Source organism: Heterocephalus glaber, unplaced genomic scaffold, assembly GCF_053883595.1.
Source record: "Heterocephalus glaber isolate CG9 unplaced genomic scaffold, H.glaber_assembly_v1.0 deba00001460, whole genome shotgun sequence".
NCBI lineage: Eukaryota > Metazoa > Chordata > Mammalia > Rodentia > Bathyergidae > Heterocephalus > Heterocephalus glaber.
This window is the reverse complement of record NW_028258307.1, coordinates 7,431,763-7,456,484: the sequence shown is the minus strand read 5'-3', so window position 1 is coordinate 7,456,484 and position 24,722 is coordinate 7,431,763. Positions and strand designations below refer to the sequence as shown.

Sequence of the window (24,722 nt, the reverse complement as noted above, 5' to 3'; positions counted from 1 at the left end):
GGGTGGAAACCCTACAGTGAGAAAGAGCTTGCCATGTACCCAACAGCCCTTCTCAGGTACTTAGAGCTTTTCTTTCCATGCTCCACTAATCCCAGTAACTTTTCCAGCCTCTGAAAGGTGAGAGCAGAGACCCTTCTGCCTGCTGGTGTCAGTAATCAGTGGCACTTTCAGGTGCACGCAACCTCAGATACACACCTTTGCTCTCCTGAAAATGTTTAGGATCGGGACTATTTTGACTTAATCTGAACCTGAGACCAAGGTGAGAAAACAGCACAGTTTCTCTCAAGACCTGGCTACTTTCCTGAGCATGACAGCACGGAAGACATTGCTTCTGAGGGTACGAATTATTTGCTCACTTGCTATGCCAGTCTTCTTTGCTGGAATGCTCTCCAACAGACTTAAAATAGCTGCAGTTCAACTTTCTCTTCCATAAAATAGAGAATGTGTCAAAACTTGCATCGCAGGTTATTACGAGTATTAAATGAAATAGATTGTGAAAGTTCTTGGAGAAACACGAGATATTTGTTGTGCTTAGAGATACAGTGTCAATGCAATACATAGATATTGGTTCACACAATTGTATAACTAATCACCTCCCTTAAAATGTTTATTAAAATTCATCCTTTCTCTGAGTTCCAACTACAGTAAACCCCAAAACTCAGTGATAACATCTAGTATACTATATACCACATCATAACATTTCCTTCAAACCCTATCAGGAATATCTTAATAGAAAACAGGCTCAGGAAGGTTAGGTGTTAACTGAGAGCGCATATACAGTGAGTGGCAGAGGCCAGACTCATATAACTGTAGTTATCGCCACTTAAACCAAGTTACTGAAAATTTACATTTTAAAAATGGCTCCATTAGCTGGGTGTGGTGGCGCACGCCTGTAGTCCCAACACTTGAGAGGCTGAAGCAGGAGGATTGCTCCAAGTTCGAGGCCAGGCTGGGTTACATAGTTGAGTTCAGGGCCAGCCTGAACTACAAAGCGAGATCCTGTCTAAAAAATAAAAAAATAAAGGTTCCATTAAAAAGAAAACTGATTTTATAACTCCGTGGTAGACTAACTTAGTGTGGGTGGCCCTGGGCTTGACCTCCAGCACTGGAAAAAGAACATTTCTCATCAACACTGAACAGATTAATTGCTCCTGAGATTCTTTGGGAGAAGCTTATTCTATATTCCATCTCTCATTCTTACAAGATGATAATTGAGAGGCAAGATTTAAGTTTACACTTTTCTGTTCCTAGATTATTTTCTTCAGCTCCGCTATCAAAGTTAAGATATTTGAGTCACTGTCCTCAGACAACTAGGGAAAGAAAGGGAGACAGGATACAAATGCTAAACTGTACAGTCCAGGAAAGAGGTAACGATGAATCGGGACAGTCGAAGAAAGTTTCAGGAAAGAGGTAGAACTGTGGACCAGTAGGAGATGGATACTCAGAAGAAAACAGTGGGGCCCTCCAGAGAAGAAGTTGGGAACTAGAGCGGTCTCTTAAAAACACGAGAATGCATTGTCAAGGAGCTTGAGTTGACTGGTAGCTCTGTTTTCCGCTGACATCATGAAAAGATGAGATCTTGCAAGTTAACGGGCCTTATAATGTAAGAACGGCTGGAATACGAGTGATAAACCTTGATCCAAGACTCGAGATCACATCCCGGAGCCTCCGATGAAGGAAGCAAGGTCTCTGTGGTTGGGCTACCCGAGACCACCACCACTTTGGCGGGCGCAATCTTTTGGCGAGCTATAGCATAGAGTCTATACTAGGTCGTTACACTCTATGGTTGGCCCGCACGCGCAAAGCCCTTCTTTCCTCACAAAGACCATAGAAGGAGGGGTATGCGCAAACGCTCTGTGTCTCTCTGAGGAGGACGTCATTATCCCGCCTCCTGGTAAAAGGAAGCAGCGCAACGCCTGCGCTCTGAGGGCTTTCGGGACTTATTTCACGCTGCGGACGACGGTGACGTGATGAGTAGTCAAGCAACGGAAGCCGGGAGGGAACTAGGGCGGAAGGGGATCAGGGGCCGGGATTGTGTTCGGAGCCTTGGGAGTTCCGATGTGGTCCCCGGAGCGGGAGGCCGAGGCCCCGGCCGGGGGAGACCCGGCGGGCCTCCTGCCCCCCGAGTGGGAAGAAGATGAGGAGCGTATGTCCTTCCTGTTCTCCGCTTTCAAGAGGAGTCGCGAGGTGAACAGCACCGACTGGGACAGCAAGATGGGCTTCTGGGCGCCGTTGGTGCTGAGCTACAGCCGCCGCCAGGGGGTGGTGCGCCTTCGTCTCCGGGACTTGCAGGAGGCCTTTCAGCGCAAGGGCAGCGTCCCGTTGGGGCTGGCCACAGTGCTGCAGGACCTGCTGCGGTGAGGGGCGTGCCGGGGCCCGGGACGCGGGCGGGGGGGGGCTCCCCAAGGGACAGTCCTCCCCTCCTGTCTGTGACAGCGCACCGCGCCCAGCCCAGGCTGTGGCCCAGAGTGTGCAAAGGAGGAGGCACACACGGAGGTCGGGGCACGGGTGTTTGGAGGGATGAGCTCGGGAGGCTGGGATAGTCCAATTAGACGCGTTCCACATGTCACCAGCCCAGCGGTGCTGACAATGACTTGTGTGAACTGAAATCCCGTTGTGTAGTTATTACCTAAGGGCTTCCAATTTGAGTTGCCTGTGTAGCACAAGGTCTTTGGGTTCACTGAACTAAGGAAGATTGAGCAAAGAAGTGTTTGTGTGTAAGGGAGCTGTAGTGATCTTGCCAACAACTCTGGCACAGGCATGTGCCTGGCCTTTTCTGGCCTGTCTTTGGCACAGACTGTTGGAGCAGAGAGGACATGAAGGAAGATGAGGGCTCACCTGAGTGCCAGGGCACCCTGAAGAGGTCCATAGGTGACACATGCGTGAGTACGTACAGTATTTTGGAGGTGCCTGAGTAGGTAACATTGATACCTAGTAGATGACAGCGCTTAACAGTATGCAGATAGTTTTCATCTGATTTTTTCAGCAGCCTTAGAAAAGAGATAATAAAATTCACCATGTAAAACACATGAGGAAACCAAGTCTCAGAGAACAAGTGACTTATTGAGGGTTACATAGCTAGTTAGAAGTCATCTCAGGACTAGCTTCCTACTTCTAAGTCATTTCCACGTCTCACTGTATGCATCATACTAGGCCCAGTACCTAGCATGGTACTTTCCTCAGTGAATGAAGGAGAAAATCAACCCTTGACAGTTTTTAGCTTACTACTCTTTCTGATGGAAGGGTCTGGCTCCTCTACTTCTGTTCTTAGTACCGTTCCCTTGGCTAACCTTGATGTACAATACAAGCCTTTCTGAAATTCTCCTTTCGAACAAAATGTACTGTGGAGAAAGTTTTGCCTCATGCCTAAAGTGGAGACAGTAGCTGAACGAACCAGTGGGGAACGAGCAGAGTGGTTCTTCTTATGGCAGGACAGTCTTATATCACTTCCAATCTGAAGACCTTTAACACCTTAATCCCTCCTCTCCCGAGTGATGGTTCTTCACTGAAGCTGCCTGTTGCCTGTCTGAGTCTGACACCTGAAAAATTTGTAAGTGAGAGATTTCCCCCACAGATGCAGTGCAACATAGTAATGAACAGCTTTGCATGAGGGCTCTGCCAGTTGTTAAATTACATGGCCCTGGACAAATTACATGCCATTTTTAGTCCCTGACTTGGTTCATTATAACATGGTAGTGATAATTGTACTTACATCTGTTGTGAGAATTTGAAGATCTTCACATAGCTCTTAACATAATAGCTTCAGTGTATTTAGCTGCTGTTGTGTTACAGAAACCAATAATCTTATGTCCAGCTTAGTTTAGGGATAGCAGGAAGCCCTATCTCTGTACATCTTTGTGTCCTTCCCTATGTCTTACACTTGACAATGATCCATTATTGCTACTTTCATTTTATTGCTTTGAGCTCCATTTGTAAAAGTAAAATGCAATGCAGGCGCAGTAGCTCCTGTGTCTGTGGAGTCTTAGTTGAGCTGAGCACTTGTGTTTGGACCAGACAAATCCTGACTTCTATGAGGCTTTCCTCTTTACCCTCTCAGGGCCTCGGTTTCCTCATTGGTTACCACACTAGTGACTCTGTCTGTCTTGTAGAGGGGTTAAGAGGCTGAGTGCAGTGCCTCTCCAAGTAGCTGGTGCAGAGTAGATGCCCAATAAATGGGTGCTGTGATGACAGAATTTCTCTTTGGGCAGAAGGGGGCAGGTGGGGACTGGAATGGGCCATTGCATTAAGCACTGCCCTGTGCCTTTTTCTTGCCCTGCAGTCGAGGGGAGCTGCAGCGAGAGTCAGACTTCATGGCCAGTGTGGACAGCAGCTGGATCTCCTGGGGGGTTGGCGTCTTCCTGCTGAAGCCCCTCAAGTGGACTCTGTCTAACATGCTGGGGGACAATAAGGTTCCCGTTGAGGAGGTGCTTGTGGCCGTGGAGCTGCTGAAGGTGAGTGTGCAGAGGGAAGGGCTGGGGCACCCTCGTGATGACAAGAGTCTCTGCTGGGTGCGTTCTTGGGGGAGATTCTTTCATGGTGACAGAGTTTACCCAGCTTCCCTTTAGTTGTCCTTTGCACCATTATTATTTGTTACTCTTGATCCTTGGCTAGGAATCATCTGTAACAACAGTTGATTGCTTCCTGGTATTTGTAAGGACTGTTGATAAGTGAAAATTTAGGAACCGTTTTGCCTTCTGTATTTTACTGTAAGAAATCCCCAGGATTTCTGAGGATCTTGTGACTTTCAGCTTTGCCCACCACTAAATTAGCAGACAAGGGGCTGATTTCCTACTCTGAATCTGCCTGTTTCCCCTTCCAGCTTGCTGAGGGCTGCCTTGCACCATCCCTGCTCTTCTGCCTCGAAGTGGCCCTCAGGGCTTGGTCCTGTCCTCCCCTCCTGCTCGGGCTGCCTTCTCCGCCCAGCCCACTGTACTCTGATGGCGTGGCAGGGCCCTCGGTGCATTGCAAGTTGCCTCCCCATTCCCCCCGGAAGACTCGCAGCCAGCCGTTGGCCTGTGCCACTCGGATGGGGCCCCGCTCATGGTCCCCAGCTGTAGGAGGGCCCTTGGCCACTCTGCAGCCCACTTCCACCCCTCCCACTGCTCTTCCACTCCTGTCCTCTTCACTCACTGTAGATACCATAGAGAAGGTGGCCTTCTAAGCCTGCCTTCCACTTCCTGTCCTGCCGCCCGCAGTTCTGCCTCCTCTGAGCTCTCTGCCTCCTATGCTCGCTTGGAGGGTGGAGTAGCCTTCTTTTCCACATGTGCTTCTGAGTCTGCCCCACCCTTCCTGACCCTGAGTCCCATCAGCCTTTGCTCTCTTTATTTTGTCTCTCTTCTGATGCTTTCTTCCTTAGCTTCAACCCACCCTTGCTTTCCCATCGCAGGTTGACTCCTTTATGGTCTCTGGCTCCTGCTGGCTACTGCTCTGTCTCTCTCTCTCTTTGTCTCACTCTGAAATACAGCAGACCTGCTTCAGCCCCACTGTGCCACCGAGACTGCTATGCACAGGGTTATGAACCCTAAGTGGCAGTGTGTTTATGAAGTTGACTGAACACGAAGTAGCTAAAGTGGGCTGCAGATGGTGGTTAGTTTTGAAATCCACAGACCAAGCCCATCCTCAGGGCCTTTGCAGATTCCTAGAGGTCTCTGCACGGCAGGTGCAAGCTCAGACTCCCATCCCTGAGGGAAGTGCCAGTTTCTCCTCACAATGACAGACCCCAGTGCTCCCTGCATTACACTGAGGCTTCCTGTTCACCCAGACTTTTGACCAATGACCCACATTTTCTTTTTTTTTCTTTTTTTTTAGCCCAAGAGTCTTTATTTAATTATCTTAACAAATTTTTAGATAAACTATTAGAGCCAGATCATAACAATTAACACCTTATTTTTGACCAATGAGAGATTTTTGAGATATTACATAGAGACAACAACATGTACTGTATTTGTAAAACCAGTTGACATTATTTGGATCATCTGGCGACCTGGGAGAAGCATGTCATTAGTGACATTTATCTATAGTTACAGGCAAACGTCTTAAAAAAATCCAAAATGTAAAAGAAAAAAGCTCAAGCATAACAGCTGTACGTGTTGTAACAAACTGAACAGCCAGACACACACACACATAAGACAACTTGTTTATAAACCAGAGTGCACTCAGATGTACTTGGCCAAATTGAATTGTAATAACTTTTATAATTTTTAGGTTTATAATTATAAAAAAGACTAGTCAGGACTTTGTAGATCAATTAACAGAGATGTCTTGTAATGAGAATCAAAAGGAATAAAAATCTTTTATACGTGTGAAAGCAAAAACAGTTTTAAGATGGGCCCTAAGCTGACTGGAATACTCAGCTACATAGGCTTCTCATGGTTGTTTTGATAACCATAGTTGTTTCCTCTATAGGTGCAAACTGTTAAAGGTCATTTAACTATCTCCAGTGAGGGTCTGCCCAGGCCAGGTTTGCATGTAGAAGAGACGAGGTGACACTCTTTGGAGCTAAGTATGAATTTTTTTGTAGTGAGGGAAGAAGGTCTGCCAAGGCTCCAACCTGCTGTGCTGCAGATGTCTACCTAGGACAGCTTTTCCCATTTTGAAAAAAACAACAACAAAGGAAAAGAAGGAGTCTCCATCTATCCCTCTTGTTCTGTGCCCAATCTAAGGTGCCTCTTAGACTTTATCTCGGCCAGTGCCAGTGGCGGCTGGCTAGAGGTGTAAGGAAGTGGCCAGAGCCGGGTTAGCTGTTCTTAGCGTTCTCTAATTTTGCCTGAGGGCTGAAAGGCAGATAAATCTGAACTAAAACTTACATTTATTTTTGAGAGTTTCAGGATTAAACCTAGACCAGTTTTTTTATATGGCTCAGTGATAAATGAAGGTCAGCTTTACTGTGGAAGGATTCCTGGGAGGGGAAACTCATCATTCTGGAAGCTTTGTCTTGAAATCCAGCAGCCACAGAAGAGGGAAGTGCCTTGAATCAAACTGCATTATTTCTCAGGGCCAGGGCAGTGGAGAAGGGACAGAAGAGTGCCTTTAAGTATGGCACGAGAACGAAATCTTAACCATCTCAGGTGTAGAAGGACAGTTAAGATCAGGAGCTTTTTCAGAGTGGATCTGTGATCCTTAGCAAAATATGCCTCTAGAGGCAAAAGACATGATTGATTCCAACTGAATTGCCAAGCAGAAAATCAAATCAATAATCAAAAAACCTGAATGGCTGGTTTTTGCCTCTTGAAAGAGAATGAAAGTGTTTTAACTATATTGTTTGGGGCTTACCCTTTTAATGAATTACTCTGAATCTGTAATATCTAATTTATGATTGAAATACGCTACAGGCTGTTGAGCAGGTCCCTGGTCTTGTAGAAACACTCCCAAAGCCAGGTCTCACCTTTTATTAACATACAAACTGGAACAGTGTCCTGTAGGCAGGCACTTAGAAGTGCTTGTTTGAGCTTCTGGAATGCGGTCTGGGAATAAGGTTTCCAGGTGTCTGTCTCTTGTGACCCACATTTTCTCTACCTCTCTCCCTGTCCACACCATGGCCTTGTTCTGCAGGCCCCAGTCATGGTCCCCACAGCGACCGCAGGGTGGGCTGGGTGGTTCTGGGCCAAGCTTGTGTCCTCTTTGCAGACTTACCTCGAGTGTTCTCCAACCTGGAGTGAAGAAGAGGTAGGTCCATTGGCCCCAGAGATGTAGGTTTGGACTCAGTCTGTTTGAGATCAAAAGGTGGACAATGGCAGTCAAGTGGAGTAGAATTATAGGGCTCTGTGGAAATCAGAAATAGTCTGTGACAGCAATGTTGTCTAGTTCTATTTAGGTAGAAAGTAAGCGTTAAAGCCAGGCACAGTGGTGTATGCCTATAATTCCAGCATTCTGGGAGGCTGAAACAGGAGGATCCCAGGTTTGAGCCCAGCCTGGGTAATTTAGCAGCTTAGCAAGAACCTGACTCAAAATAAAAATTTTAAAAAGACTGGGGATGTAGTTCCTTGCGAAGGCCCTGGGTTCAATCTCTGGTACCACGAAAATAACAAAGAATAGTAAGTCCTCACACTCTCAAGGGCACAGTACTGCTAAATTGCTGCTCACTTCACTATCTGGACACCTCATGATTTGCTCAAGTAGTTGGTGACTCCATTGTTTTCTTGGGCAGGGCCAGGGGGTGGGTGTATGGACCTCCTTACATTTGTGACAGTGAAGGGTCTTACCTGGGTGTAGAAGAGAAAGAAGCAGATGTAGAGAAAAAACCTGCGGGTGAGGGAGATTGGTTTTCCTAAGCCCAGACATGGAATATACCCAATAACTTTTTACTTTCTTTTAAACAGTCCTGAAAATACACAAAAAAGCAAAAATTGCCCATGATTTTGCTTTGAAAAAAAGTATACAGAGAATGGAAAGTTTCCATTCTGTTTATCCCATTCTATTTCTTTGAGTATGTTCCTTTCCCATTGGTCGTGTGTGTTTGCAGTCTTTTCCCATCGACCCTATCACACTCTGCCATATTGCTTTCCATTCTGTTTTGTTAATTAGCATTCACTACTAAAACATCTTACTTGTTTGTTCTCTGAGTACCTTTTATTAATGCTGCATACCATTAATCTGTTTGTGTGTGGACACCATACAGTCCCATCCACAGAAGCTTGATAGGTTCTCATCTGATGGGACAACCAAGTCTAATGGAAATTAAGTCACTGTCTTATTGGACTCTCCCGCCTTTGACACTTTTGCCCACTCACTTCTCAAAATTTCCCTTTTCCCTGAATTTGTTCCATTGGGCAGCAGGTTCCCTCTGTTCCCCCTGAGTGGTCCCGCTGGGTCCCTTGAGGGACCCTCCACTGCTTAAATATTGGTCTTCCTCCACTCGGCACTTTCCTGCCCAGTTTCCTTGGCCATCTCACTTACATCTGTGATCACAGTCATCACCATGTGCTGAGGGCTTTCAGAGTTCTCTCTCTGTCCAGGTGTCTCCTTGGAGCTTCAGATTGTCTGCTGTACCTGCCTTCTCAGATGTCCTCAGGTATCCCGACCCGCATGTCCCAAGTGGGATGTTTTGTCTTTCCTTTAAGATGGGCTTTCCTTCTAGATCTTTGCTGTTAACAGCATCATGTCTACCAGGCATTCAGGTTGGAGTCTAGACCTTCCTCTTTCTCCTTCAACCCTGCACTCAGTCACATGGACTGCCACTTTTATCCTCTGCATCTTGCTGGAATCCACCCTTCCCTCTCTATTGCAGATTCTCTCTGTTCAGCCCCATATCTTGTCTTGCATAATGGTGCCCGCCTCCAGTGGTAGCTCCACAGTCCATCTTTGCAGTTGTCAGCCAGCTGGCGCAGTCTAGCCATGGCGGTCCCTCCAGCAACTGCCCACCTTCTGCAGAAAGAAGGACAGCAAATAAGATGCTACTCTTCACGTCACCTAGAACTGTTCCTGCTCCTCTTTCTTGCCCTCCTCGTGACAGATCCGCCATACTGACTGTCACTTCTCTGCACCTCTGCCCAGGATCTCCCACCATCCCCTTCACCACGTAACCATAGTACCCCTCAGGCTTCCGCTCCACAGGCTTTTTGTTTGGTTTGGTTTGGTGCTGGGATTGAATCCAGTGCCTTGGACCTGCTGCTCCCACTTCAACACTGAGTTGCACAATCCCAGTCCACCCCATTTTAAGAAGTCTCAGAATCCTCGGGTTTCCTTCTGTGTATTCTCATGGCTTCCTCTGCCTCCCTCAGTAGATATTTGGCTGCAGAAGTGATTTCCACATCTGAAGGAATGTAGCATCATGTCTTGGAGCTTCTTTTTCCTAGTTTCCCACTAACCCTGCCCTCCTGCTCCTCATCACATACTTTGCTCTTTAGATTCTTTTTTTTTTTGGTACCGGGGGTTGAACTTGGGTCCTTGTGCTTGCGCAGCAGACGGCGAAACCACTGAGCTAAATCCCTGGCCCTGCTCTTTAGATTCTTTATAAGCTCAGTAACATCCATGTCTGTGGTCTCGACAATTGTCTTGAAAAAGAAGAGGCTGAACTGGACAGGGAATAGGGAGTGTAAGTGTCATCTCATCTGTGTGGCTCTTCCGGTTGTGAGTGGGACACCAAGGACCCGTGAGCCTGATGGTGCCGGGTCACGGGGCCAGCAGAAGTCAGGCTCTGCTCTGGTTCATGGCTGCTTCCACCACATCCCGCTCCTCTTTCCTCCACCGGAGCACAGCCAGGAGAGGCAGACACAGAGTCCCAGGCGGACGTGCGAGCATGGAGCTGGCATTTCCCGTGCCTCATTTCATACAGTCCCCAGCTTACCTCCCAGGTTGGAAGAAAAAGCAAGCTCTTTTTCCTTTGTTAGGAGTGACAGCCGTAGGGAGGATGGGGTTGCTGCTCCCTGGTTCTTGCCTTGCCATGGTTCTGAGGCTCAGGGCCAGGTTTCACCCCATCCTGTGCTGGTGACCAGGCCTGTGATCCCCTTTGCCCTCCCTGCAGGAAAAGGCCGAGGAGGTGTATCGCCTGTACCAGCACTCACCCTTGTCCTCCCACCCCGTGGTGGCCCTGTCGGAGCTCAGCACCCTGTGCGCCAACTCCTGCCCGGATGAGAGGACCTTCTACTTGGTGTTGCTGCAGCTGCAGAAGGAGAAGCGGGTCACGGTCCTCGAGCAGAACGGGGAGAAGGTAGGAGCCCTGTTCATTCACTCCTTTCACACAGTGGCTTGCTTGGGCCTGAGGGAGGGCAGCAGTGATGCATCCCTTTGCCGCAGATCGTGAAGCTTGCCCGGGGGCCACATGCCAAGGTGTCCCCTGTGAATGACGTGGATGTTGGGGTGTACCAGCTGATGCAGAGTGAGCAGCTCCTCTCGAGCAAAGTGGAGTCCTTATCCCAGGAAGCCGAGAGGTGAGTAGTCCCTCCCCAGCAGGCTGTCCCCAGAGCCCCTGGTATTAACTGTTCACTGCTTACAGAAGTACTCACTGCTCCATACAGAAACCTCGGCAAACACAGGGTGTCACAGAGCAGCGAGGGAGCGTGAATTCTGCCTATGGAGATGACAGTTTCTAGCATGTTACTTCTCTTCTTCCGTGGCAGTGTCTGTAGCCAGCATTTGTTGAGCTGAGTGTCATTTTAGGGGTGGGGGTACAGCAGTGAGCAGGGCCCTCAGTGCCTTCACAGGGCTCTTTCCAAGGGACCCCTTCTCTTCCCTGGGTCCGTGGTAACAGCCACGGATACGTCTCTGAGAGGAGAACAGACAGACAGTAAGTTGGAACTTGTTCAGTCTCCTCTCAGTGAGGAAAGTGCGTGCCTGCCACAAGGCGACAAGACATGGTCAAGGTCAATGTAGGACTCAACGTTAGGTCAACGTTAGGAATCAATCCCGGCGGCCCCAGGCAGAGATGCGTTCGCACTTTCTGTCTCCGAGGTGCACCTGCCTCTGCTTGGTCGGCCAGCTTCCCACGTGCACCTGTGCAGCCCTGAGCCTCACTTGCTGCCCGGGTCGGAGCGGGTTGCTGGCTTCCTTGCCTTGCTGTGGGGAGGGGTGGGTTTGATCTTCAAATCCCAAACCACTTTCACTCAGTATGGCTCTCAGGGATTCTTTGGGACCCTGCCACCCATCCCATGGCACAGTCCTCTGCATCTCTCTGTTGTTTTCCCTTAATTTCTTTGATTGGAGCATTTTAGGTATACAGCACATTTACGTTTCTCACTGGGAAGTGTACCTTTCATGATGCATCTTGGTTCTTATCTTTTCCCCATTCCTAGCCCTCCCTTCACGCCCTCCACCCTTCCCTATTTACAAAGACTTTATATCCATTTTATCCATTTCTCATCATTTTTCCTTTCCCTTCTTTCCTTTCCCCTACCCCTCCCACTTCCCGTAGCCCTTTGGATCTTTTCTTCCTATTTCACATTATCAATTATTCATTTTCATCATTGGTACATTTTAGGTGTACAATATACTGACATTCATCATTGGAAATTTGCACCTTTACATAATCTCTCTTGGTTCTTATTTTTCCCCTTCCCCTGCCCACCCTTCAACCCCTCCATTCCTCCCTATTTACAAAGACTTTGTTTCCATTTTTCCATTTTCTCATATTAATTCCATTCTCTTCTTTCCTTTCCCCTACCCCTCCCACTTCCCCTTCCCCTTTGCCCCTTTTCTTCCTAATTCACATTATCTATTATACCTTTTAGTCCTTATTTACACCTTCAGTTTCTCACACTAGAGAAACGATTCGGTATTTATACATGTGTGTCTATTTCACTTAAGAGTATTGCTTCAATGTGCATCCACTTAGCTATAAATGTCTCTAATTTCTCATTTTTATGGCTGAGTAGTACTCCATTTTATTAAAAAAACCACATCTTCTTTATCCAGTCTTCAGTTGATGGGCATTTGGGCTGCTTCCAAGTTTTAGCTATTAAAACTTGTGCTGCTATGAACATGGATACACATATATCACTGTGGTATGATTCTTTTAATTCTTTGGGGAAGATTCCCAGCAGGGGAATAACTGGGTCAAATGGGACTTCCAGTCCTAGTTCTTTGAGGTATCTCCATACTGATTTCCACAGTGGTTGCACCAGTCTACACTCCCACCAGCAGTGGAGCAGGGTTCCTCTTTCCCCACAGCCCAGCCAGCATTTGTTATTGGTTGATTTCTTGATAGCAGCCATTCTTTCGGGGGTGAGGTGGAATCTCAGTTTTGTTTACATTTGCATGTCTAGAATGACCAGTTATGTTGAACATTTTTTCATATGTTTATTTGCCATTTCTACTTCTTTGTCTGAGAAATGTCTGTTCATTTCAGATGCCCATTTTTGGATTGGGTCTTTAAATTCGGGAGGTCTGATCTTTTTAAGTTCTTTATAGATGAATCTCTCTGTTGTTTCGCAGGTGTAAAGAGGAAGCCCGCCGGGCCTGCCGAGCAGGAAAGAAGCAACTGGTGAGCTTGCTCGCCCTGCAGCCGCATAGCAGTGTCCTGGGCTGGCTGGGAGGGGTGCCCAGCACTTCCAAGAGTGGCCTGCTTGGGGATCAGGGGAGCAGAGCAGAGGCTACGGGTGGCCCAGAGTCCATAGTTTGTTTTGTTTTATTTTTTGAGACAAGGGTCTCACTATGTAGCTCAGGCTTTTCTTGAACTCACTATGTAGCCCAGGCTGGCCTCAAACTTGCAGTGATCCTCCTGCCTGGCCCCCCAAGTGCTGGGATTACAGGCCTATGCCAGCATGCCTAGAAACAGATTATTTTATATCAGAGAGAGAAGGCCTGAGGTGGTCTTCCCACCTGGGAGGGCTGACTTCCTCTTGCTTTGTCTAGCCCTAACCTCAGTCTCCCCGTCCCCAGGCACTAAGGTCCCTCAAGGCCAAGCAGCGGACAGAGAAGCGCATCGAGGCCCTGCACACCAAGCTGGACACTGTTCAAGGCATCCTGGACCGCATCTATGCCTCCCAGACAGACCAGATGGTAGCTGCACCCCTCTCCTCCACTCACAGCTCACCTCAGCCTTGTGGTTCTGCTGTTGTGAAGGAACCTGGGTTCTTTCAGGGCATGGCTGGGCTACCTTTGTATTTCCTGGGGGAAGATTGGGCCCTATGGATATGAGTTGGGTGGCCAAAACCTCCCAAAGCTGTCTCTTAGGGTTCAGCACCATTGTCTGAATTTTTCTGGAAATGTCCTTTGCACTGAGAACTGGGCTTTCTCTTTAGGTTTTCAATGCCTACCAAGCTGGGGTAGGAGCACTGAAGCTGTCCATGAAGGATGTCACAGTGGAGAAGGCAGAGAGCCTTGTGGATCAGATCCAGGAGGTACAGGAAGGGGCTGGGGAGGGACACACATAAACAAGTCACAGAGGACAGATGTGACGTTGCTGCAGCCCCCTTTCCCAGACTTGACCTTGTGACTTTGAAGAGCCTTTCCCTGACTCTCAGATGCTCTCTGACACTGTGGTCCTCTAGAGACCTCAAGATGCTCGGCCACCATTCCTAATACAGGGCTTCGCACTTGTCTCTTACAGCTGTGTGACACCCAGGACGAAGTGTCTCAGACTCTGGCTGGTGGGGTAACCAATGGTTTAGGTGAGTCGCCAGGCTGACACTTTCTCCTTCCCATTCTCCCCTTCTGAGAGGTCTCACTTCTTCGTGCCGTGACAGGTTTGATCACGGACTTCCCCGGTGTAGGAGGCCCCTCCCTGGGACTCACCCACAGGAGGAGTTGGAGGGAATTGCCATTCTTGCTTGATCTACTGTACCGAAGGCCCTCTGTGCTCCAGTGATCCTTACAAGGCTCAGCTTGCAGGTCCTTCTCCTAGGGCATTGATGGTGAACCTTTTAGTGATGCGTGCCCAAACTGCAACCCAAAACCCACTTATTTATCACACAGTGCCAACACTGCAGTTAAATCTGAACACTGAGGTTTGAGTGTAGAAAAAAACAACTCATAAAACTCATGGTATCATTGTAGAGAGGGCTCTATGTGCTCACTGTGGCACGTGTGCCATTGGTTTGCCATCATGGTCCTCGGGCAAAGGGAATCAGGGCCAATTCAGTGGTATCAGCTGCATATACCTCCTTGATGATCTAGCTCTGTGTATGGAAAAAAGGCCTACTTGAGGGTGCCCTTTGCTTCCTAACTTGTTACTCTTTTAACCTGCAAGGAGGCCCCGGCATCTTTTATAGAGCTGGGCTGGGTTTCAGAGAATCCTAGAACTAGAACCCTGGTTAGGGACCCAATGCATTTCCTCCTTGAAGCTAATGTGTTCCTACATTGCTTCTTCTTCCTAGACTTTGACAGTGAGGAACTGGAGAAGGAGTTGGACATCCTCCTTCAGGACACCACCAAAGAACCTTTGGACCTGCCTGACAGACCCAAATGTTATACCAACAGTGTGCCTAACCCTAGGATCTCCGATGCTGAACTTGAAGCTGAACTTGAGAAACTGTCCTTATCAGAGCCAGGTATGGGCTGTTTTCCAGGGTTGCCTGGGACCCTCTGACTGACTGAGGAGCCAGGCACAGAATGGATGGGCTGCAGCCCAACTGCTCAATCTTCCCGGGAACCCAAGCCCTGTAAGGAGTGAGTGGTGGTGTTATTTATATTAAGACTCAGTCCCTTACACACTGGGATGCTTCCATCATAAAGATCTTCCTGCTACAGTGCTGTCATTTCTTCTCCTTGCAGATTTGGTCCCGAGCAGTAAATCTCCAAAAAGGCTATTGGAACCAACTCTCTAAAGCCATTGTAGGACCCTCAAGTGAAGGACCCTCTTGTAAAAGAGAGATCAGCCTCATGTGTGTACATAGTTATTTAAATGAGAAATGCTCAGAATTGGTTGGAAGAGAAGGAGAAGCACCTGGTGTATCTGGATGCTGCCACTCACAACAGGACAGGTAGAATCTCTGGAAGCAGTGCTCCAAAAGCTTGCTCCCAGCTGGTGTCATGGACCTGCCTTCTCATCCTGATAGTGCCACAATTTATACAGTCCCATGTGTGACCTGTTGTCTCTCATAGCCTGCAGTTCTTGCCAGTGGCTCAGTTAAGTTTGTCTTCACCCATCAGCTTTGTTCCAGCCAATGAAGGTGAAAAATTTGCAGCTTTGCCAAATCAAAATCAATCCTCTTCCCCCAGCCCCACCATTTTTTAGAGGGATTTATTCTGTCTATAATGTCCATTAAACAACTTCTTGTCCAACTCCATTTTCATTGGTAAAGAGAAGAATAAGAATCAAACACTTAAGAGTTAAATTTGAAGAGACTTAACAGCTGCTGCTTCATGGAGAGACAGTGTGCAAGATTTTTCTCTGTGAATGTCAAGTTCTCCAGATTCATGCCTGAGTGGGTCAGGGTCATGAAAGTTGGGAGGGGGACTTGTGTGGTCGATGCAGAAGATCTCCTGATGGGGAAAGGGTCATTCTTGGTCATTTGAACTCGAAGCAAAGCTTTTGCCTTGCCCTCCTCATGGAATTATATATATAAATGTTTATTCCAGAACAAGCCACACAGTACCACCCCTCTCTCCCCTTTGAGAGCCTGACTGACACCAACAGGGACCCTGTTTGAATCGGAAAATCATTTCTGGTGCAGCCCACTGCTCAGGATGGTGGGACCTGAGCCAGGATGTGCAATAGGAGCAAGTGGCTGTGGCCTTCTGCCGGATGTGCCATGTGCTTCCTGCTTTAACCCATCCCTGCCTCTGGCAGTCCCATCTTCCCACTTCCTTTGATGGACTGGAGGGGGTGTGCAGGGCAGGCAGGACAGGGTATGAGTGCTCCATCAACAAGGAGAAGAGGTAATCCACACAGCCACTATGTTGCCCAGGTTCAAGGATTCTGCCTGGAGTCCTCTGCCCTACTCCTCCTGCTTTGCAGAGCAGAGGTAGGGAGTTGGCTATAGGCTGGAAGTACGACTGCTCAACAAATTTCTCTCCCACTGAACTTTGGTAAATGGAAAACGTTGGGGGTGAAGGGAAACAATCACTATTTTTTCTTTTTTATCTGGTAAATAATTAAAAGAGAAAACTCTAGAGTTGTCCTTTCTTCTTTAAGCTCTTTCTGCCTCCACTGGCCACCTATGTATCCACACTTCAATTCTAAAATCTCAGTGTGATCCCTGAGCTGTGCAACAAATTGAGCCATGCTCTGGGCATGATATCTGCCATGCCCTGGGCATGACAGGCTTTGAAGCTGAGTGCAGTTGGGAGCAGGGTAGGTCGGCTATAGTGCCAGGTAAGTCAGTAGGTGAGCCAGGTAGGAAAAGTATTGGGAACACTAGCCCAGGACACTTTGTGAGAACCCGAGGCCTGGGAGGGAACTGAAAGAGATGAGCTGACAGGTACAGATGACATCAAGGCAAATGTAGTGGGAGACTCCCACTGGAAGGAAGTGGCCAGGACCTGGTAAGCCTCATCTCTTTTTTTTTGGTACCGGGGATCAAACTCGGATCCTTGCACTTGCTGGACAGGCAGTGGAACCACTGAGCTAAATCCCCGGCCCCTCTCATCTGTTTTCATGTTGAATTTTCCCAAGCCACTGAAAAGTCCTCATTCAGCATTTTGCAAAGAAGTCCAAGGGGCTGAAGTTGTGATATATCTTCATGGGGTCTTTGTGTGCTGCTGGCTCCCTGCTTCATTCTCAGCTGGGTGGTGCCGTGGTGTTCTGCCACTGGGCCTGGACACCATGTGGTGATGAAACCACCTCCAACATCTTCATGGGTTTAGACTGGATTTCTAAACTGGAGGGGGAAGTACCTGAACAATAGGATGTGACTGGACAACCAGCCTGTCAGAGCAAAAATACCTCCAATACTTCCATGGGATGTGGTTGGATATCCACCCTGTCATTGGGAAACCACCACCAGAACCTTGAAGTGTTACTGAACATTCATATTGTGGTTGGGAAACCTCATCTACCATCATCATGGGATGTAGCTGGACATCACATTGTGGTTGGGAAACTGCATTCATCTTCAAGGGATGTGAGTGGAAACCTACCATGTAGTTGGGAAACCACCTCTAACAACTTCACAAGATGTGGCCGAACACATTCTGATTGGAAAACCACCTTTGACACCTTCATGGGATGTGGCTGAACATTAACTTTGTTGTTGGGAAACAACCTCCATAATCTTCATGGGATGTGGCTGAACCTTCAAGCTGTGGTTGGGAATGCATCTCCAGGATCATCATGAGCTGTGGCTCAACCTTCATACAAGTTGCAAAAGCACTTCCAGCATCGTCAAAGGGAGTGGATGAACATTCACACTGTGGCTGGGAAACCACCTCCAGAATCATCTTGGGATGTGACTAAACCTTTACATTGTGGTTGGGAAATCACATCATCTTGGGGTATGGTTGAACATTCTCACTGTGGTTAGGAAACCACCTTGAGGATCTTCATAGGCTTTGATTCAACATTCACCTTGTGGCTGGAAAACCACCTCCAGCATCTTCAAGGAATACGGGGAGACATTCACATTGTGGTTGGGAAACTCCTCCAGAATATTCTTAGAGTATTTCTAAACCTTCACCCTGGTTGGAAAACCACCTCTAGCATCTTCATGAAAAGGGGCCGAACCTTCACACTGTGGTTGAGAAACTAACTCAAGCATCTTCATTGGGTGTGGCTGGACCTTCACACTGTGGTTGGGAAAGCACCTACAGCATCACACAGTGTGACAGAACATTCACACTGTGGTTGAGAAACTACTTTCAGCACCATGGGATGTGGCTAGACCTTCACACTCTGGTTGGAAAACCACAACAAGAATATTTTATGGTATTGCTAAACCTCAACACCCATTGGGAAACCACCTCCAGCATCTTCAGTGGAAGTGGCAGAAAATTTGCATTGTGGTTGGGAAAGCACCTGCAGCATTTTCAAGGGGAGTGGCCAAACATTCATGTTGTGACTGGGAAACCATCTCCAGAGTCTTCATGAGATGTGACTGAACTTTCACATTTTGGTTGAGAAACCACCTCCAGCAGCATCATGGGGTATGGTTGAACATTCACATTGTAGTTAGGAAAGCACCTTTAACATCTTCATGGGCTGTGGCTGAACATTCACACAGTGGCTGAGAAACCACCTCCAGAATATACTTAGGGTATTCCTAAACGTTCACACTGGTTGGGAAACCAACTCCAGTATCTTCGTGAAGTGTGGCTGAGAAACCACATTGTGGTTGAGAAACTTCCTTCATCTTCATAGGGTGTGGCTGAACATTCACACCATGGTTGTAAAACTACCTCCAGAATCTTCATGGGCTGTGGCTGGAACTTCTCACTGTGGTTGGGAAAGGACCTCCAGCATCATGGGCTGTCAGCTAACCTTCACATTGTGGTTGGGAAACCACCTCCAGAATCTTCACAGGCTGTGGCTGAATGTTCACACTGTGGTTGTGAAAGCACCTCCAGCAACATCATGGGGTGTGATGGGACCTTCACACTGGTTGGGAAAGCACCTCCAGCATCATAATGTAGTGTGGTTGAACATTCACATTGTGTTTAGGAAACCACCTTTACCATCTTCAGGGACTATGGCTGAACATTCATACTGTTGTTGGGAAATCACCTCCAGGGTCCTCATGAGCTATGGCTGAACATTCACACTGTGGTTGGAAAACCACCGCCAGGATCTTCATGGGATGTGACTGGAACTTCACACTCTGGTTGGGAAAGAACCTTCAGCATCATCATTGGGTGTGGCTGGACCTTCAGACTGTTTGGGAAAGCACATCCAGTATCATCATAGGGTGTGGTTAAACATTCACATTGTGGTTAAGAAACTACCTTTATATCTTTATGGGCTGGGGCTGAAAATTCACACTGTTTGGGAAACTGTCTCCAGGATCTTCATTGTCTATGACTGAACATTCACACTGGTGGGTAAACCACTTCGAAGATCTTCATGGGGTGTGACTCAACTTTCAGACTGCAGTTGAGAAAGCACCTACAGCATCTTCAAGGGTTATTGCTTGGCATCCACAATGTGGATGGGAAAACTCCAGAATATTTTAGGATATTCCTGAACCTTTGCATTGGTTGGGAAGTCACTTATAGCATTTTCATGAATGTGGCTGAACCTTCACGTTGTAGTTGAGAACTGCCTCTAGCATCTTCAAGGAGAGTGGCTGAACATTCATGTTGTTGGGAGAGGACTTCCAGCAGCACCATTGGGTGCATCTGTACCTTCAAACTGGTTGGGAAAGTACCTACAGCATCATCATGCAGTGTGACAGAACATTCACACTGTGGTTGAGAAAGCCCCTGAACCATCTTTAAGGGGAGTGGCTGAACATTCACCTTGTGGTTGAGAAAACCCCAGCATCCTGATGGGCTGTGGCTGGACCTTCACACTGTGATCAGGAAAGCATGTCTAGGATCATCATGAGATGTGGCTGAACATTCACATTGTGTTTAGGAAAGCACCTTTACCATCTACCTGGGCTGTAGCTGAACATTCATACTGTGGGAAACGCCTTCAAGAATATTCTTAGGTTATTCCTAAATCTTCACACTGGTTGAGAAACCACCTCCAGCACCTTCATAAAATATGAGTGAACTTTCACATTGTGGCTGAAAAATGTCTTCTGGCATCTTCCTAGTGTGTACTGAACATTCACACTGTGGTTGGGAAACCCTCCAGCAGCATTATGGGCTCTGGCTGACCTTTATACTGTGGTTGGAAAACCACCTCCAGGATCTTCATGGGATGTGCCTGAACCTTCACAGAGTAGTTGGGGAAGCATCTCAAGCACCATCATGGGAGGTGTTGCTGGACCTTTACACTGGTTTGGAAAGTGCCTCTAAGATTTTCAAAGTTATGGCTGGACATCCACATTGTGATTGGGAAGCCCCCTCCAGAGTATTCTTGGAGTGTTTCTAAACCTTCACATTGGTTTGGAAACCACCTCCAGCATCTTCATGGGTTGTGTCTAGACCTTTGTGCTGTGGTTGGCAAACAACCTCCAGCATCTTCATAGGGTGTGGCTGGACCTTCACAATGTGGTTGAGAAACTGCCTCCAGTATCATCATGGAGTGTGGCTGAACATTCATGTGGCTGGGAAACCACCTCCAGAATCTTTATGGGATATGACTGAACCTTCACATTGTGATCGGGAAAGTACCTCCAGCAGCATCATTGGGTGATGTTTAACATTCACATTGTGGTTAGGAAGCCACCTCCAGCATCATTATGGAGTGTGACTGAACCTTCACAGTGTTGTTGAAAAAATAACCTCCATCATCTTCAAGGGGAGTGGCTGACCATTCATTTTGTGGCTGGGAAACCACCTTGAGCATTTTCATGGGCCTAAACATTCACACTGTGGTTGGGAAACCACCTCCAGGATCTTCATGGGCTGTGGCTGGACCTTCATTCTGTGTTTTAAAAGCACCTTCAGAAACATCACAGGGTGTGTTTGAACATTTAAATTGTAGTTATGAAACCACCTTTAGCATCTGTATGGGCTGTAGCTGAACATTCACACTGTGGTTGGAAATCTGTTTCCACCATCTTCATGGGATGTAGCTGAACATCATCACATTGTAGTAGGGAAACCTCCAACATCTTCAGTGGGTGTGGCTGAACTTTAACACTGTGGTTCAGAAATCACCTCCAGGATCAACATGTGTGGCTAAACATCTCATTGTGGTTGGGAAACTGCATCAAACATCTGCATGGATGTGAGTGCACATCCCTTCTGTGGTTGTCAACCACCTCCACCATCTTCATGAGGCTGACTATATCTTTACGTAGTGGTTGGGGAAGTGTGCCCACCATCTTCAAGGGGTGTGGCTGAATCTTAAAACCATAGTTGGAAAATCACCTCCAGTGTCCTCAAGGCAGTAGATGAACATTCTCACTGTGGCTAGGAAACCACTTCCAGAATCTTCATGGAGTGTGGCTAAACTTTCACACTGTGGTAGCAAAACTCCCTCCAGCATCTTCAAGGAATGTAACTGAACACCCATTCTATGGTTGGGAAACCACCTCCAGCATCTTCATGGGATGTAGCTGAATATCACATTGTGGTGGGGAAACGGCCTTTGGCATCTACATGGGATGTGACTGGATACCCATCCTGTACTTGGGAAGCCACCTCCAGCATCCATGGGGTGTGGCTGGACACCACCCTGCAGTGAGGAAACATTTCCAGTATCTTTCTTCATGTGCTGGACACTGTTCTGTAATCCACTGATTGGGAAATCAACTTCAGCATCTTCACTGAGGTGTGGATGGCACCCACCCTGTGGTTTGAAAACCAAGTCCAGCATCTTCCTGGGGTCTGGCTAGAAACCCACCCTCTTCCAGGTAGACCACCTCCACATCCTCTTGTGGTGTGTGGTGTGGGTGAGTTTATCCCCTGGTCTTCTCATCTGGGTGTATATATAGTTTGGCAGGTTTTCCTCTCTCCTGGGTTGTGGTACAGATAGTTAACTGAGCTGTGGGACATGCTCTGTCTCAGGATGGTTGATGTTCCACAAACTTAGGCCCCAGGTTAGCACACAGCTCTTTTGGACACAGAAGATGAGATACCATTGAGTCTTGCAGAGGGACCCCTGGTAGAGAGGGCCTCGTCTCAAGAGATATCATTTGTCATTCCCATTTACACTGCATCCAAATGTCAGGACAAGACATGGGGCTGATATGTGGTGGTCAGAGGCTGAAAGTTGAGGGTTTAATGACTTAGGTTGATGTCCTCTCTGCAGTGTGTGTGTGGGTCTATCCTGTGGGCGTCTGCTAGGCTTTTGATATCATGTTTCTGGACTCTAAACTCTCACAACTGTGTCTGGGTTTTCCTTTGTGTTGCTGCAGCCAGTGCTTCCCATCTTGATTTGGGTCAGTCCTCATCCCAGTGGCATCTTGGACAGTGCATCTAGCCCTTTATCAAAAATATCTTTCCTCATTTCTTACATCCTTATAGGGCAGTGATGGTGAATGTTTTAGAGGTTTCAGTGATATAAACAGCCCACTGTGGCATGCATGCCCACAGTGGTTCACCACCACTGTTGGGGGTCAGTTTTTTTTATCCCACAGCTGAAGTCTAAGCTTGTCAACCCTGCTTTGGAGAGGCAACACATGGCATCGAATTTCTACTGCCGAATGAATGAATGAAGACAAAGGAAGGGAACAGGATGACTGGAAATGGAGGGTCTGGGTGTGTAAGGGGCCGAGGTAGAGAAACAAGTCAATGGAGGCCTCGATAACAAGCTTCCCCATCTGGCCAGGAGCTGCTCTACCTAGCAGCCCCTTCCCTTCACTGCCACTGCAGTGCTGTGTCCCATCAGGGCTGGCAATGATGATGTCAGCATTAATGTTGACAGTGATGGCAATAATAGTGACGGTGCTGATGGTAATGGACAGCCATGGTTGGAGATGGGGGTGCAGAGGGAAGGGTAGGTTGTGCATAGTAGGAAAAAACTGTTTCTCCCACAGTGTTCTCAATACTCAACGCGCAGAACGCTCCTGACTCAGATGTGCCTCATCAGTTCTCCAGCATCAGCTGGGTGCTCTGCAGCCCTGTTCTGTTTTGAGTCTAACCCGAGTCAGTGCAGGCTCCACAGGTGAGGGGTTTGGTCCCACACGGTTGTCCCCCACTTCAGATGGAATCTAAATTAGTAGGATCCAGGTCACTCACAACTTTGTCTGAATTGGCTGTGACTCAGAGGTCCCCAAACTCCCTCCTTGGGTTCTGAAATTTTTTAGGGAGTCTACAGAACTCAGGGAAACACATGACTTACATTCACCCATTTATTATAAAGGATATTACAAAGGAGGCATCTGGGAAGCTGGGTGGAGAAGGTGGAGAGGGACCTGTGGCGAGGTATGGGGAAGGGGCCCAGTACTTTCGTGTCCTCCCTGGGGTGCCACCCTCCCAGCACTCCATGTGCTGGGCATCTTGGAAGCTGTCTGACCCATCTTTAAGGAGACTTTGATACATTAACCACTAAACCACTCTGGGATAACGGGGTATGGCAGATCTCGGTAACGCAATGCCTACAAGTGTGACTGTTTTTAATAAATTACTAGAGCCTGCTCCCTTCTTATGTGTTTATGCAGGGATTGCATTCTCGGTACAGAAGGCCAAGGTGTGTCCCATGTGTGCCTTTCCTGTTGTTCCGTGGACAGGGATGTGTGGTCTCTATCACTGTGGTGGCTTTCTGAAGCAGTTCTGGAAGTTCTCTTTTGTGAGTGTCTTTCTTCAGTTGTGCCATCATGGCTGGCCTTGTTTTTGTGGGGATCTTGATGCTTCAGCCTCCCAAGTGCTGAGATTACAGGCATGCACCACTATGCTTGGCTTTTTTTTTTTTCCTGATGTTCTGAATCAATTCAAAAGATTTACCTTTCACGGTCGTTTTGACTTTGGGGAAGAGCCAGAAGTTGCACGGTGCCAGGTCCAGTGAATAAGGTGGATGAGGATGTACCACAATGTTTTTATGAGCCTTCTTTTCTGTTGGCAGCAGTGTTCAACACATCTGTGATCACACTTTTTAAAGACCCTCATCCAGGATGCCTTCAGGAAGTGACAAGAATGATGGGAGATGGGGTGTGTTTGAAGAGAGAGGGATTACAGTGGTCATATAATTGTAATATGGTTTTAAAATGTAAACCTTCACTGTAGTCTCTGGTCACACCTCATACCTGCAAGGCATGCGCTGGTGACAGCAGAGACTTCGGAGATGTGAACTGAAAAGTGTCCAAGGTTCGCCCCAGAGTGCCTGTGGTATCTGGAGCAAGCAGATCCGGGCCCAGGCCCCTGGTGTGGAGGGAAGGAGGGCCGCGGCTAGGGAGCTGGAGAGGTGGGGCCCTGCCTGGGCTTCGGGAGCTGTGGTGGGCTCATGAGGGAATGAGGGTCTGAGGGCCTTCCCCCCATCCCAGCTCTGCCCCTGGCACCAGGCCCTGTGTGACCCAGAGGGACACTGAGAAGCTGAGCAACAGCACTGGGACTGAGCGTGGGGCCCGAGACTGAAGGCCGCCCGGGCTCTGAGTTCACGGCCCTGCTCGCCCATGATCAGCACAAACCCCCTCCCTGATGCACTTTGGCCAGGCCCCTCAGAGTCCTCTTCTCCTTGTGTCTGCCTTGGCCCATGGAGCCCTGAATGAACACTGACATGGTTTCTGACAGGCCCAGGTCCACCCCTGGGATCAACCCACACCTAGGGTCACAGTACATGTGAGGGAAGACTCGGGTTGTCCCAAGAATTTCCTGGGTGTTGCTACCAACCCCTGCAGGGGGCCTCTCCAGCCCATGTGGAG

The 24,722-nt window shown here is 48.0% G+C and overlaps 1 protein-coding gene across 1 annotated transcript; it reads left to right on the top strand.

Moving 5' to 3' along the window:
- The first annotated feature begins 1,982 nt into the window (after window positions 1-1,982).
- Chmp7 (charged multivesicular body protein 7) lies at window positions 1,983-16,488 on the top strand. Its single transcript, XM_004848341.3, has 10 exons — window positions 1,983-2,357; window positions 4,280-4,451; window positions 10,463-10,648; window positions 10,735-10,868; window positions 12,868-12,916; window positions 13,315-13,434; window positions 13,677-13,775; window positions 13,985-14,045; window positions 14,751-14,924; window positions 15,148-16,488. Exons 1-10 carry the CDS (start codon window positions 2,059-2,061, stop codon window positions 15,198-15,200), a joined length of 1,347 nt encoding a protein of 448 aa, XP_004848398.1. The 5' UTR covers window positions 1,983-2,058; the 3' UTR covers window positions 15,201-16,488.
- Window positions 16,489-24,722: the final 8,234 nt, after the last annotated feature.